This window comes from Salmo salar, chromosome 06, assembly GCF_965601325.2.
Source record: "Salmo salar chromosome 06, fSalSal1, whole genome shotgun sequence".
Taxonomy (NCBI): Eukaryota; Metazoa; Chordata; class Actinopteri; order Salmoniformes; family Salmonidae; genus Salmo; species Salmo salar.
Genome location: NC_138296.1, coordinates 71096991 through 71111727, shown reverse-complemented (window position 1 = coordinate 71111727; position 14737 = coordinate 71096991). Strand labels below are relative to the sequence as shown.

The 14737-nt window shown below is 46.1% G+C and overlaps 1 protein-coding gene across 3 annotated transcripts; it reads left to right on the top strand.

The window, feature by feature from the left end:
* Nucleotides 1–810: 810 nt before the first annotated feature.
* tmem63a (transmembrane protein 63A) lies at nt 811–11178 on the top strand. Of its 3 annotated transcripts, XR_001329326.3 has the most exons (24): nt 811–963; nt 1465–1625; nt 1767–1846; nt 2051–2129; nt 2206–2243; nt 2339–2481; nt 3043–3094; nt 3224–3332; nt 3431–3501; nt 3765–3845; nt 5453–5576; nt 5893–6026; nt 6317–6472; nt 6636–6789; nt 7092–7198; nt 7754–7840; nt 7968–8033; nt 8305–8467; nt 8655–8760; nt 8901–9068; nt 9232–9347; nt 9436–9483; nt 10085–10303; nt 10496–11178. XR_001329326.3 is itself a non-coding variant. In XM_045720899.2 (23 exons), exons 2-23 carry the CDS (start codon nt 1473–1475, stop codon nt 10232–10234), a joined length of 2379 nt encoding a protein of 792 aa, XP_045576855.1. In that variant the 5' UTR covers nt 811–963; nt 1465–1472; the 3' UTR covers nt 10235–11178. The 3 variants fall into 3 exon arrangements, 2 of the variants coding, with proteins under 2 accessions (XP_045576855.1, XP_014060859.1); XM_045720899.2 differs by having other exon boundaries at nt 7968–8027; nt 10085–11178; XM_014205384.3 differs by having other exon boundaries at nt 10085–11178.
* The last annotated feature ends 3559 nt before the right edge of the window (nt 11179–14737 follow it).

Sequence of the window (14737 nt, the reverse complement as noted above, 5' to 3'; positions counted from 1 at the left end):
TGAGTCAGAGTCTCTACCAAATATATATATATATATATATATATATATATATATATATATATATATATATATATATATATATATATATATATATATATATATATTGAGTCATGTTAGGATATATCAGTTTTCCAGTTAGAGATTTTGTGCAGAATCCACTGCGCTGTTTCAGGTGCAACATTTATGGTCACGTTTCAGCAGTGTGTAGGAGGGAGATTCCAAGATGTGGGAAGTGTGCAGGATTGTGTAGTTTTGGTGTATAAAGTTGTCTGTGTCAACTGTAGAGGTGCTCATGTTTCTGGGGATTGGAAGGGATTCAGTGTGAGAGAGGCAGGTTGAAGTGGCCAGAGTCAGAGTAGTGCAGAAGGTGTCATATGCTGAGGCAGTGAAGAAAGTAGAGGGGGATGGGTCAAGGGTGAGGGATCCTGAGTGGATCCCAGTGAGTAGTAAATGTGTGCCAGCACCGAGTGATAGGGCAACGAATGATTTATGCTTCAGTAAGGTTGGCTTCTTAGCGTTCATAGCAATGGTTATCAACTGTAACGTAAATCACAGAAAATAGAGGTTGTAGTGGCAGCTGCAGAGAAGTTTTAGGGTATACAAGATTTGACTTCAGAAGAGTTACAGGATGTGTTGAGGGGTGCTGTCCCATTCTCCCAGGCCGTTGGCATGGTGTAGGAGCAGATCAGTTTAAAGTAGTGGAATAGGGTAATGGGGTTTTACTTAGTGTAGGTTGTGGTGTCTCGGAACAGGACTAATGAAGGTAATTTAACGTAAGTAGGCCGTGACTGGGCTCACACTCCAGTACAGTAGGAGGCGGTGTATGCATTTAAAAGTTCGATCCGATCCGTCAACCAAATCCCAAAGAAGAAGGTCCAGTGACCACAACCTTGTTGCTCCTATCTGTGTTATTACCGCTAAGAGTTTTGTCCCCGTAACTTCGAGTATCAGCGGCTGTCCCAGGTATGTTTGTCTTCAGAAGTTTTGCCAAATTAGGTTGATGCATTATACGTCGTGTTGGACCATTTGTAGACGTGACAAAAACAATGAAATGCGGAAGTTAATGTTGCCACTTGTTTTTAGCAACACTATATGCGCTATTTTAGCTTGCGTTTGAGGGATTTGTCAACTTTTCGCTGTCTCAAACTATTTGTATCATGTGTTTATTTCTAAGTTATAACAGGGAAGTAAATGCAATGTATTGCTAGCTAGCTAACTACGTGCTAGCAAACATTACGTGAAGCTAACAGCTGTTCAGGGATTGACCCGCGTGACACTGTCTATGAGATGATATACTTAACCTAATTTCAGAGATACAAAATATTGCTGTAACCGATTTTTTTTTTTTAATGTTGTATTTGTAATGTAATGCCCAGTCTCCAATACTTGTCTATCATTTCGTTGAACTGACACATTGTAACATTGTGATACAACCTTGATATGAACAATGTTTTTTTTATTCAGCTGCTGTGATGTCGTCCACTTGGTGGGGGCTGGTGAAAAATGGTAGTGCACATCATGTGGACAATAGCAGTTGTTTCAGCTCCACACAAAGCACCGTCCTCAAGGGAAACAGCTTTGGAGGGGTGCCTGTTGTACTGCTGCTGGACTTCAGCTTCTTCTTGGTGTGTGTTGCATCAACTGACACTCATACTGAAACTCATATGACCACATAAGGGTGATTCCAAACCCTAATAGGATAGCGTTACAACACATGCACACAAATCCAGCCATTTCCTCATTCTGTTGTTGTGTACTTGTCTCAGGTGTTGCTGATCCTCTTCTCCGTCATCAGGAGGAAGCTGTGGGACTATGGCCGCCTGGCGCTGATCTCTGACAGGGAAGGGTCCGTTATGACATCAAACAGTATAACTTCCTGTTGAAACCTGAGAAAAACAATATAAACACACCTACCTAAAGGCATATGACTACAAATAATTCTGCAGTGGGTATTACTGCCTGCCAATAGTTGAATTAATTGTCTATAGAGATAAGTGTCCTATTGACCCTGCCCTGTCCCAATGATGATGACCGTAGACGTCTGTTTCAGGTTCAGTGAGACATCACACCGCCGCTATGGGAGAATGTCGTCCTGTGTGTCCAACGTGGAGGAGCCGGAGCACGAATTGGTGAGGGAGAGGTTGTAATCATCACCATCATCAACTCCATCTAATAGCCATCTTTATCTTTCTTTTTCCTCTCTAGGGATGCTGCTCCTGGCTTCCCTACATCATCAGAATGGAGTGAGTGTTCTTGCTCTCTCTGTGTGTGCAGGCGGGCGGGGGTGTCATTGTTTTCGTGTGTTGAGGTTGCACCCTCAATTTGTTTCTTTTTCCAGTGAGGAGATGGTGAAGGCGCGTTGTGGGATCGACGCTGTCCACTACCTGTCCTTCCAGCGTCACCTGATCACCCTCCTGGTGCTGGTTACCGTCATCTCTGTGACTGTCATCCTGCCTGTCAACCTGTCTGGTAACCTGCTAGGTGGGTGTGACACACCATGTCAACACAACGCTAATATAATGCAAACACCACACTGTCAACACAACATTGTTACAAAACTCTCAATATTGCTGTATAAAAACCTCACTGTATTAAACTCTCACAATGCAATGTGAACCCAAACACAACACTGCCAGGCAGTGCTTCATTATAAATGTAACAACAACATAACTCAAACTTTACTCACACATAACAGATGTATAAACAGTGTTTAACATAACACTCTGCCATGCTAATCACGCTGTACACACAACATTGTTTCGTTGCTATGTCTCACTTTTGCCAGAGCGAGACCGAGAGTATAAACGTCCTCTTTTGTACGACATTACCTACCACCGATGTGTGGCAGTGAAAGTTAATCTCTTTCTACACAATGGTGTTACTTACCACTGACTGAAGCATAACTATTGCAGAGTTCTTTTACATTTACTCTTTCAACATTGTAATCAAAAGCAACATTGCTGTCAGCCCTCTTATCCTGTTATAATTATGTTTTAACACTCTCACTTGAGGAGATTTAAGTGTGACGTTATTTTTTTTAAGGAAATGACCCGTACAACTTCGGAAGGACTACTGTGGGTAATCTTCAGAAGGAGTAAGTGTGTGTTCGTGCATGCATGTGTCTGTATGTATGTGTGGTTCTTTCATTGTATATAATATGAACTGCCATTATAATGGTTCCTTATTGCTTTAGGTAACCATTTGTTTGTTATTATTTCCTCAGTAATAACCTGCTGTGGATACACACAGTGTTTGCAGTCATCTACCTGATCTTGACAGTGTTACTGCTGAGGCGACACACCTCCCAGATGAAGGGCATGGGCAGAGGGCTGGTCAGTTCCTCTGTTCCATCTGTCACAAAACCAACAGTTCATCCCCTCACTAGTAGTTATTACTGATACTGATGTGTGTGCTTTGCTCCCCCCCATAGACCAGAAACACCCTGTTTGCGTCTTCCGTCCCCAAAGATGCCAGTGAAGAGGACATCAGGACCCACTTTACGTGAGTAGACTGGACCTCACCATTCTCCCAACATGGGGGAGTCTACACTCACCCACTAACCCTGTCTTCAGAACCTACACCCACACCTGTAGTGTCTTTGTCTTCACCATGGCAATAAAAGTGATTCAGTTTGACTAGTAATAACTTGCCTGAATGGGCAGACAATGGCTTACAAGGATGAACATTGGACATGCATGAACCTGTATATATTTAGACCCTGTGCCTTATCCTCACCTCTATTCTCCCCCTTGCCTTTTCTGCAGTGAGGCCTACCCTACCTGCCGTGTGTGTGAAGTGCACCTGACATATGATGTGGCCAAGCTGATGCACCTGGACAAGGAAAGGTCAGTGCTTTGCCAAGCTGCCCTGGTAACGTCACACTGCCAAGCTGCCCTGGTAACGTCACGCTGCCAAGCTGCCCTGGTAACGTCACGCTGCCAAGCTGCCCTGGTAACGTCACGCTGCCACGCTGCCCTGGTAACGTCACGCTGTCACGCTGTCACGCTGCCTTGGTAACGTCACGCTGCCCTGGTAACGTCACGCTGTCACGCTGCCCTGGTAACGTCACGCTGTCACGCTGCCCTGGTAACGTCACGCTGTCACGCTGCCCTGGTAACGTCACGCTGTCACGCTGCCCTGGTAACGTCACGCTGTCACGCTGCCCTGGTAACGTCACGCTGTCACGCTGCCCTGGTAACGTCACGCTGTCACGCTGCCCTGGTAACGTCACGCTGTCACGCTGCCCTGGTAACGTCACGCTGTCACGCAGCCCTGGTAACATCACACTGCCCAGGTAATGTCACGCTGTCACGCTGCCCTGGTAACGTCACGCTGCCCAAGTAACGTCACGCTGTCACGCTGCCCAGGTAACGTCACGCTGCCCAAGTAACGTCACGCTGTCACGCTGCCCAGGTAACGTCACGCTGCCCAGGTAACGTCACGCTGTCACGCTGCCCAGGTAACGTCACGCTGTCACGCTGCCCTGGTAACGTCACGCTGCCCTGGTAACGTCACGCTGCCCTGGTAATGTCACGCTGTCACGCTGCCACGCTGCCCTGGTAAGGTCACGCTGCCCTGGTAAGGTCACGCTGCCCTGGTAAGGTCACGCTGCCCTGGTAAGGTCACGCTGCCCAGGTAACGTCACGCTGCCCAGGTAATGTCACGCTGTCACGCTGCCCAGGTAATGTCACGCTGTCACGCTGCCCTGGTAACGTCACGCTGTCGCGCTGCCCTGGTAACGTCACGCTGTCGCGCTGCCCTGGTAACGTCACGCTGTCGCGCTGCCCTCGTAACGTCACGCTGTCGCGCTGCCCTGGTAACGTCACGCTGTCGCGCTGCCCTGGTAACGTCACGCTGTCGCGCTGCCCTGGTAACGTCACGCTGTCGCGCTGCCCTGGTAACGTCACGCTGTCGCGCTGCCCTGGTAACGTCACGCTGCCCAGGTAACGTCACGCTGTCACGCTGCCCTGGTAACGTCACGCTGTCGCGCTGCCCTGGTAACGTCACGCTGCCCTGGTAACGTCACGCTGTCGCGCTGCCCTGGTAACGTCACGCTGTCACGCTGCCCAGGTAACGTCACGCTGCCCAGGTAACGTCACGCTGCCCAGGTAATGTCACGCTGTCACGCTGCCCTGGTAACGTCACGCTGCCCTGGTAACGTCACGCTGTCACGCTGCCCAGGTAACGTCACGCTGCCCAGGTAACGTCACGCTGTCACGCTGCCCTGGTAACGTCACGCTGCCCAGGTAACGTCACGCTGTCACGCTGCCCTGGTAACGTCACGCTGTCACGCTGCCCTGGTAACGTCACGCTGCCCAGGTAACGTCACACTGCAGAAATGCATAGCATGTAGTTCTTTCTGATCTGACATGTAGTCAGATATAGCAGTCTGGATTGACTGACTGATTCTTCCCTACCTTTCTTTTACACTAAATCTTGTTTTCTGTCTCAGGAAGCGAGCAGAGAAAAACCTGCGCTACTACGAGCGGGTACTTCAGCGAGGGGGCCAGAGGGAGGTGATCAACCCCCGTCTATGTGGTCACATCTGCTGCTGCCGCACCCGCAACTGTCAGGAGGTGAGAGGGACAATGCCAGGAGAGGGGTTGCGGGATCTGGGCTGTGTTAGGGGCAGTGAGATTGGGTTGGTGTATCCAGACGGGTGCTTCAGTCTGATGGGGCTTGTAGTGAGTGACTGTGGAGCAACATGTCAGACATTTCACACAGATGATACTCTCTGTTTTCCTAAGGTACTATTTGTGTATGTTGTCTTGAGTGTAATGTGATATTATGCTTTGTCCACGTGAGTGATACAGAATGTGTATCTGTGTATGTGTGTGTGTGTGTGTGTGTGTGATTTTTATATATGTGTATGTATGTTTTCTGTGGCTCTAGGTAGATGCCATAGAGTACTTCCGTGGCCACGCGGCAGGTCTGTTGGAGGAGGTGAGGATGCAGAGAGAGCTTGTGCCACAGTACCCTCTAGGGATGGCCTTCGTCACTCTGCAGTCTGAGGCAATGGCCACATAGTGAGTTTCTCATCTCTGGGGCTGGTAAGGGGCTACGGGTCATATTGATGATTAGGATAGAAATGATTCTCCAACCTTAGATTGCATCTCTCAGTAGTGTGTAAAGCATTTGTCACCATCCCCAGCTCTGGAGAGCTACAGGGAGTGCAGGCTTTTGTTCCGGCTCAACAGGAAAATAAACATTGAATTGATGACGGTACCATCATTGGTGGAAACAATATTAGTTGATGTATCCACTTTCTTGGGTTATGTAAACATGATGATTGACAGCTGTCACTCACTCCCCTCAGCATTCTGAAGGACTTCAACGCCCTGGACTGTGGAAATGGGGACAGCGCAGTGAGGTGTGGGTGTGGCCGAGAGCCCCAGCCTTCGTCCTGTAGCGCGGCTCTGAAAGTGAGGAACTGGAGGGTTGACTACGCCCCTCATCCCAGAAACGTGTACTGGTGTGTCCACCTTTAACCTAACCTGCAGTGTGCTGTTTGATAACAATGGTTCAGTATATTCTGTCATGTTGAAAATAACATCTCTTCCTGTTTTTCTGCTCTGTTTTCTTCTCTCTCTCCTCTCTCTCTCTCTCCTCCCTCCATACCGCTCTCTCTGTCCCAGGGACAACCTTTCAGTGCAGGGCTTCCGCTGGTGGTTCCGATGCCTGCTGCTCAACTTCTTCCTCTTCTTCCTTCTCACCTTCCTCACCACTCCCTCCATCATCATAAGCACCATTGACAAGTTCAACGTCACCAAGCCCATCTACTACCTCAACGTGAGTCAGTCACCTTCTAATAGAATATAACTGTATTTGGTTGGTTGGTGAGGCGAGAGGAATGCTGGTGTGGTGAGGCGAGAGGAATGCTGGTGCTCATTTAACCTTTATTTAACTAGGCAAGTCCGTTAACCTCTCTCGGGTATGTGGGACGAAATCGTGACGCCTCTAGCATTGAGATGCAGTGCCTTTGACTGCTGTGCCACTCGGGAGTCATTTGCTCTGTATTCAATTAGTTTTGAATTGTATGCTACCATGTAATGTCTTTGTTTGTTTGTTTGTTTGTTTGTTGTGTGAGACAGAGTGCTGTGGTCAGTCAGTTTTTCCCCACTCTGCTTCTGTGGTCCTTCTCTGCCCTGCTGCCCACCATAGTGTACTACTCAACTCTGGGAGAGTGCCACTGGAACAGGTACACACACACACACACACACAGTAACTTTACTGACATACTGTATCTGTCAGTGGTGTAAAGTACTTAAGTACAAATACTTTAAAGTACTACTTAAGTGTTTTTTTTGGGTATCTGTACTTGACTATTTATATTTTGGCAACTTTCGTTACATTTTGAATGCTTAGCAGCACAGGAAAATGGTCCAATTCACACACTTATCAAGAGAACATCCCTGGTCATCCCTACTGCCTCTGATCTGGCGGACTCACTAAACACAAATGCTTTGTTTGTAAATTATATCTGAGTTTTGAACTATGCAGAGGAATGCTGCCCATCCGTAAAATAAAATAAAAAACAGAGAATCGTGTCATCTGGTTTTCTTAATATAAGGAATTTTAAATGATTTATGCTTTTTCTTTTCATATTTAAGTAAAACCAAATACTTTTACTCAAGTAGTATTTTACTGGATGATTTTCACTTTCACTAGAGTCATTTTCTTTTAAGGTATCTTTACTTTTATTCTTGTATGAAAATTGGGTACTTTTTCCACCACTGGTATCTATGTACTGTAGGTCCAGGGAGCAGTTGATTATGATGCACAAGCTATACATCTTCCTCCTGTTCATGGTTCTGATCCTGCCCTCTCTTGGACTCACCAGGTAATTAATTACCCCACCCTGATCACTTACTGATCAATCCAGATAATCAATGAAATCATGTGTTTTTTTTTTTTCTGTGATTGTACTACATTTATCTTATGTGATTGGCTCTCTTTTCTAACCACAGTCTGGCTGTGTTCTTCCGCTGGCTGTTTGACAAAGAGTTTCTGGCTGATGGGAAGCTAAGGTTTGAGTGAGTGATACACTTTTTTTTATCTATGCCTCTGACCTGCCTCTCTTTCTGAATAACGAGTTTCTCATTTACTGTGTCCATGTATAATTACTAGCATCTCATTTACTGTGTCCCTGTATAGTAACTAGCATCTCATTTACTGCGTCCCTGTATAGTAACTAGCATCTCATTTACTGTGTCCCTGTATAGTAACTAGCATCTCATTTACTGTGTCCATTTTTCTCTATCTCGTTCTCTCTCCCCCCTCCTCCTCTCCCCCCTCCTCCTTCAGGTGTGTGTTCCTGCCTGACCAGGGGGCGTTCTTTGTGAACTATGTCATCACGGCGGGCCTGGTGGGCTCTGGGATGGAGCTGCTGCGGTTGCCTGGGTTACTGCTCTACACCATCCGCATGGCGCTGGCTCGCTCCGCCGCAGAGAGGAAGTATGTCAAACAGGTGAGACTTTAGACCCCACCCGGGTATCAATCAGGGCTCAACGTTTCAGGAAGTTCAGATCGAAATAGACAACAATCTGTCATGCATGGTTAGTATGGAATGATTAGCTCAATGTTGACCTTTTTCTATCTACGTAGTCATGGATGAAGTTCAGATGATGTGTGATTTAACCTTGTCCTGTCTGCAGAACCAAGCGTATGAGTTTGAGTACGGAGCCATGTACGGGTGGACCCTGTGTGTGTTCACTGTCATCATGGCTTACAGCATCACCTGCCCTGTCATAGTGCCTTTCGGTGAGTGATGGGCCACACACCACACACACACACACACACACACACACACACACACACACACACACACACACACACACACACACACACACACACTACCGACCTAGATCTAAAGTTACATTCCCTCTTCTCTCTGTGTCCAGGTCTGCTGTACCTGATGCTGAAGCATCTAGTGGACAAACACAACCTGTACTTTGCCTACCTGCCCGCCCGCCTGGACAGACAGGTGCACCTGGGAGCTGTCAATCAAGCCCTGGCTGCACCCATCATCTGCCTCATCTGGCTCTATTTCTTCTCCGTCCTCCGGACAGGTAACGCACACGCCTGGATGTTTACTGGGGCTCTCATACATAGGAGGCTTACTTACTTATGTCCCTACCTCTTCTGACTTGGCTGTTTCTCTGGAGTCTCCTGCTCGAGTTAAAGCACCATTTTTAACGTATCCTCACACTTCTGTATGTGTTTTTGGGTCAGGGTTCATGGCGGACACATCTCTCTTCACTCTGGTGGTCCTGTGTGTAACTGTCTGCATCTGCATCAGCTACAGCTGCTTCGGACACTTCAAGTACCTCAGCCCTCACAACTACAAGGTGTGGTGTTCGTGTGGTGTTCGTGTGGTGTTCGTGTGGTGTGTGTGTGTTCGTGTTTAGACACTAACAGTCCCTGTTCTACCTGCAGTTGAAGGAGGATGAGGATGCCTTGGATGGATTGGCGGACAGCGACATGGTCAGTAACAGGTTTATTCCTTCACCATGAATTTATAGACGGAAGTTCAAATCTGTTTGGAAGGGGGGAAGCAATATGGTGGTACCCCTCCCAGTTCAGCCCAGTTCTTTCACAAAAATTAGGAAATGAATCGTAGAAACTAAAGACAATTTAAGAGCTTCAGAACATATCATATATTATTTCTGTCTCTCAATCTAGGCGGCAGATAGCTTAGAGGTTAAGAGTGTTTGGCCAGTAACTGAAAGGTTGCTGGTTCGAATCATTGAGCCGGCAAGGTGGGAAAAAATCTGCCTTTCTGCCCTTGAGCAAGGCAGTTAACCCCCAACAACTGCTTCCCCTGTGCCGATGACGTCGATTTAAGGCAGCTCCACAAACATCTGATTCAGATGGGTTGGGTTAAATGCGGAAGACACATTTCGGTTGAATCCATTCAGTTGTGCAACTGACTAGGTATCCCTTTCCCCCTCTCCCTTCTGCACATGTACAGTACCATCGTTTTGATGTTTTCACTATTATTCTACAATGTAGAAAATAGTACAAATAAAGAAGCCCTAGGTGTGTCCAAACTTTTGACTGGTACTGTGTCTCTCTGTGTCCACAGGTCTACCTTCCAAGGGTGCTTAGATCCGAGTCCCCTGAGTCCCCGGCCACATCACCAGATGGGTGTAAAACCCCCCAGTCATATGGGACCACAGACAGCAGCCCAGCCTGTCAGAGCCCAGTAGATGATGAACTGTTGATGAACCCCTGAATTTAAAATATCTTCCCCTTCTTTTTGATATTTTCTGGAGTCCTGGAGGCATCCAGTCCCAGAACTGAGGTGATGGCGTAGGGGAGTTTATCCCCAAATCTATTGCTGTACCATCCAACACAGGCCCTTCAAATACCCCTAAAATGCATTCTTTCTCTCTCCTGTCATCAAGCTTAGCATGTATCTGATATCAATAGATTGGTCCAAGTAGAGTCTTTGCTTTCACTTATTCAATAGTGCTCCATCATTGATTCTTTCCAGGAGGGGAGGAGAGAAGAAATTGTTACGGGCCTCTGAGACAACTCTGCCAAGGCTCCACCGAGAGCTGGCAGCCACTCAGGAGCCAAGCCTTCTGTCAGAAATGCCCAAATCTGACCCTTTTCCTAAGACCTTCCTATGAGGACTGCCTTGGCTAAAGACTATTCAGCACCAATACAGTTTTTTTTTTTTTGCCCAAAATTGCTTTTATAGCATAATGTTGGGAAAAACTGCCATGCCATGCATTTCCACTGAGTTTGCGTTTTAATATCCAGGATGCCAGAATAGAAGGCATTTTGGTTCTCTGACCATCAGAGGGCACTCTTGTTGTACGGCAGTTAAGTGTCCACCTTAAATTACTTGTACTGAACCAGGGCCTTTCAAATCTGGACCTCAAGGTTTGATGATATAAAAACTATTTTTACAAATAGTTTTTGTATTTTTTAACAAGGAACTTTTATTTCATTTTGACTGAATCATGTTTTAACAAATGTTTTATATTAAGCTGATATATTTAACATATTATAGATTTTTAATTATCAGGATTTTGAACCATGACACAATCTGAACATGAATTGACATAACTATTGATGAATGAGAGTAGGCCTATTTATGTGAATATGAACAGCATGGAACTTCTCAGTGTTAAATATATTGCTTTAAAATGTTAAATGTTTGATACATTATGAGATTTTGTTGGTCATTATTAGTGTTTGAGATTTTGTGCCTAATATGTAAGTAAGTGTCCATAGCCATAGGGGGCACTGCATGACAGATTTTCTATTAGGATTTAGCATTCGCTTCAACAGTGTCTTGTAACTACAGGACTTTTCTTTCTTTGATCCCCTTGCTTTCTGCCTTCTCTCTCGCCAGGGTGCCTCAGTTTCTAAAAGGACTCTTCTAGGTAACATGTTTTTTAGTACAAGCGATTGGCCGAGTAGTTAAATATGATTAATGAAGTGCTAAGCCCGCCAGATATCTGGGTGGAGGCTTTTCACAGAGCAGAAAAATAGGGTTTTGTTATTAGATTAGGATCAGTGTAAATTAACCTTGTTTTTGGGGGGGGGGGGGAATGGATGAAACATATCGGGAACAATAGCGGGCTGTAGAAGTGGTTCTTATTGGCTTACTTCAAATTAGTACGTCCTGATTTTGTAGTTTTACCACTGACACTTAATTCACTGTTAATTAGCTGTGACATACATACACAGAAGTACATAATATAGTTCAGTTCCCCCAAAAGCCTCTTAAACCAACAGAATAATCTGAAAAACAAACTTTAGTCCAGGGGTGATCTGGAGCGCTCAGCTCTGCAATCAATGGCTCTCAATCATGGACAAAGAGACAATGTAAAGCAGGGCGAGTTCACCATGTAATCACAGATTGTGTAACAGGCAACTCTAGAGACTGGGAAATAACTTTTGGCAGTATTAAGCTTTGACACCATTTCCTCACCCCTAGCACATGTACTGTAGAAATGTGAATAACTACACACAAACATGCATACACACACATACTTGTATATGCATACACCTTTATTTAGGGGGCCCTCGACATTATACTGTTGGACGTATGGAGCACATGGGTTATCAGGTTTGTTTGGTGTTTGTTGTTGGACAGGGATTTACTGTTGGACGTATGGAGCACATGGGTTATCAGGTTTGTTTCGTGTTTGTTGTTGGACAGGGATTTACTGTTGGACGTATGGAGCACATGGGTTATCAGGTTTGTTTGGTGTTTGTTGGACAGAGATTTTCAGTTGCACAAGAATTGAAAACATTTTCACTGATTATGTTAAGGTTGTGTGTGTGTGTGTGTTGGTGAATGAGAAAGGGAGAGTGTGGGTGGGGGGGTAATAAATAGTAGATTTCATCAGAATGGATTACTGGTGTTAGCCTGTACCTCCTTGGAGTGTGGTTGGGTAATTGGATAGCTGAACACCCAGAAGGCAATTAAAGAGCCATTGAGACTACAGGCAATAATTTGCTTCAGCAACTCATAATAGCAAATGTGCTAACTACCATTCAGATCTTAATGCCTGTTTAAGACACTCGCACACGAGAAGAAACATGAGTTTTGGGACAGTGAGAGAGTTTGCAGGGGCTCTAATTGCTTGCAGGTCATCTGCGAGCTCTACGGATGAATTGGGAAGGAGATGTCTGTGAGTGGACGTCTGTTGTCTGGTGTGTGTCTTTCCCCCTTGGAGAGGTGTTGGGATTGGTGTTATACTCTACCGGCTCTCAGGTCAAAATTAGACGTTCATCCATGTTTCTCAACGTCAAAGTGTTTAAGGTTAAGTTTAGACATTAACTCTGAATGGTTCAGGTTTGGGATAGGCTTAAAACAAAAATATAAAAACCAACTTTCTATCGCTGGATTCACACTCGCAACCTTTGGAATCAGAGGCCGGCGCTTACACCCATCCACCATCACGGCCCACAACCAAAACCTACTTGAAGGTAACATCGCTCACTCTTACCCTAGTGGCCAGTTTCCACCTCATCTCCTGACGTTCTCAGACATGGATCGATGTCAGATACTGACTTGTATCACGGGTGACCTTGCTGGTTATGCTTGAAATGTGTGTTTGTGTGTGTGTTATAGTCGGCATTGCTGGTGAGCAGAGAGAAAAGCACCAGTTGTTTGCCAGCTCAGTAGAGCAGAAGTAATCTGGAGTTAGGAGCAAAGGAGCCTGGGAACCTGCCTACTCCAGACCCAGCAGTCAAGAAGCAGTCCAAACATCACAGTGAGGCCTGACCAGCGGTCAGACCGCAAACACAGTGCCTCGGTTCTGACACAGTTGGGTTTGGGCTGCAGCAGAAGGAGTGTGTGAAAGTGTGAATATGTCAATGTGAGAATTTTTTTCAAAAGTTTTTCAATCAATTTAGCTGATCATACTGAAGTGGGATATGGTCCAATGCAGAGTCAAAAGACTCTTACACCCACACACAATCTCTTTGGTAATGAAGGAGAGGAAGCCATTGATTTAGAATATTGAGACACAGCCCATGTTGCTGTGTTTAATCTGTAGGTGTCGGGCAAGGCCGTATCATTCACCATGTAAAGGGGATCACAGAGCATTTGAGACTGGGCTGCAGTCCTAGTCTGGATCAAGACATTTATCCACTGCTTATCCAGATTTACTGCTGCAAGGAGTGTGTACGCGAGTACGTGCAAGTGTGTGTTCATTCGCACATGTGCTTATGTACTTGTGTGTGAGACAAACCCATCGAACCCAGGGCCCTCACCACATTCTTGGCATTGTGTATTTGTGCTTCATTACACCACAGACACTTCTTTATTAAGTAATCTCTCTCCCTCTTTCTCTTTTCTTGCTGTTTCTGTCTACTCTCAGCTCAGGGCAAAGAACTTACCCATGGCCTATCGCAAGATAGTCTCTCGAGCCAGACGGCTTTCTTCCACAATCTTTGAATGCTTCGTTGCCTATAGGCTTATGTTTCTCCAAGGTCGGGGATATGGGAGAGTAATTGCAAGATGGAGGTTTGGTGTGTGTTGAATGGGTATAAACCATGTTAGTTCCATGGGGGGATCACTCTTCCTTCATGTCACCGCAATGATCGATGGATCTGACCTCAGACCCTGTGAGTTTGTATCGAAACTTAGTTCCAACCAATCAGGCGATCGCGTGGCCCAATGCCAACCAATCAGATGCTACAGAGGCATCGTATTCTACACCGTTCCCACCTTTTGTCCCTCAGGATTAGTTCCTTGGCAACGCTGGTCGCCTGGGAGGTGAGGTTCCCAGAGGAGTGGGACCACAGCCCACCAACACCAAGTTCAGGGAGGTGGGGGCGATGTTTCATTTAGCAGACATTTAGCAGACACTTTTATACAAAGCAACTTACAGAATTTGTTTTATGTATGGCTGGCCTCGAGAATCAAACCTTCAATCCTGGCATTGCACGTGCCATGCTCTACCAACTGAGCCATAGGGAGTTTTCGTTAGTGTGTTTGGGTATGACTGTGTGTGAGCACCTGCTCATCTGCATGTACAGTATGCAGAATGTGAAGCTGCACCTGTGTATATATTTGTGTAAGTTTGTGTGAGAGTGTGTGCGCACATGCACGGCTGTTCTGTGGGGACAAAAGGAAAAGGAAAAGTCACCCCACTCGGTGTCTTTGTGTTCTCTGGCTGTGGTCGGGGCCAGGGGGAGGACAAGGAATGGGGTGAGGGAGGGAGGATGAGGGATGGGGGATAAGGGAGGGGGCTGAAGTCTCCAGTCT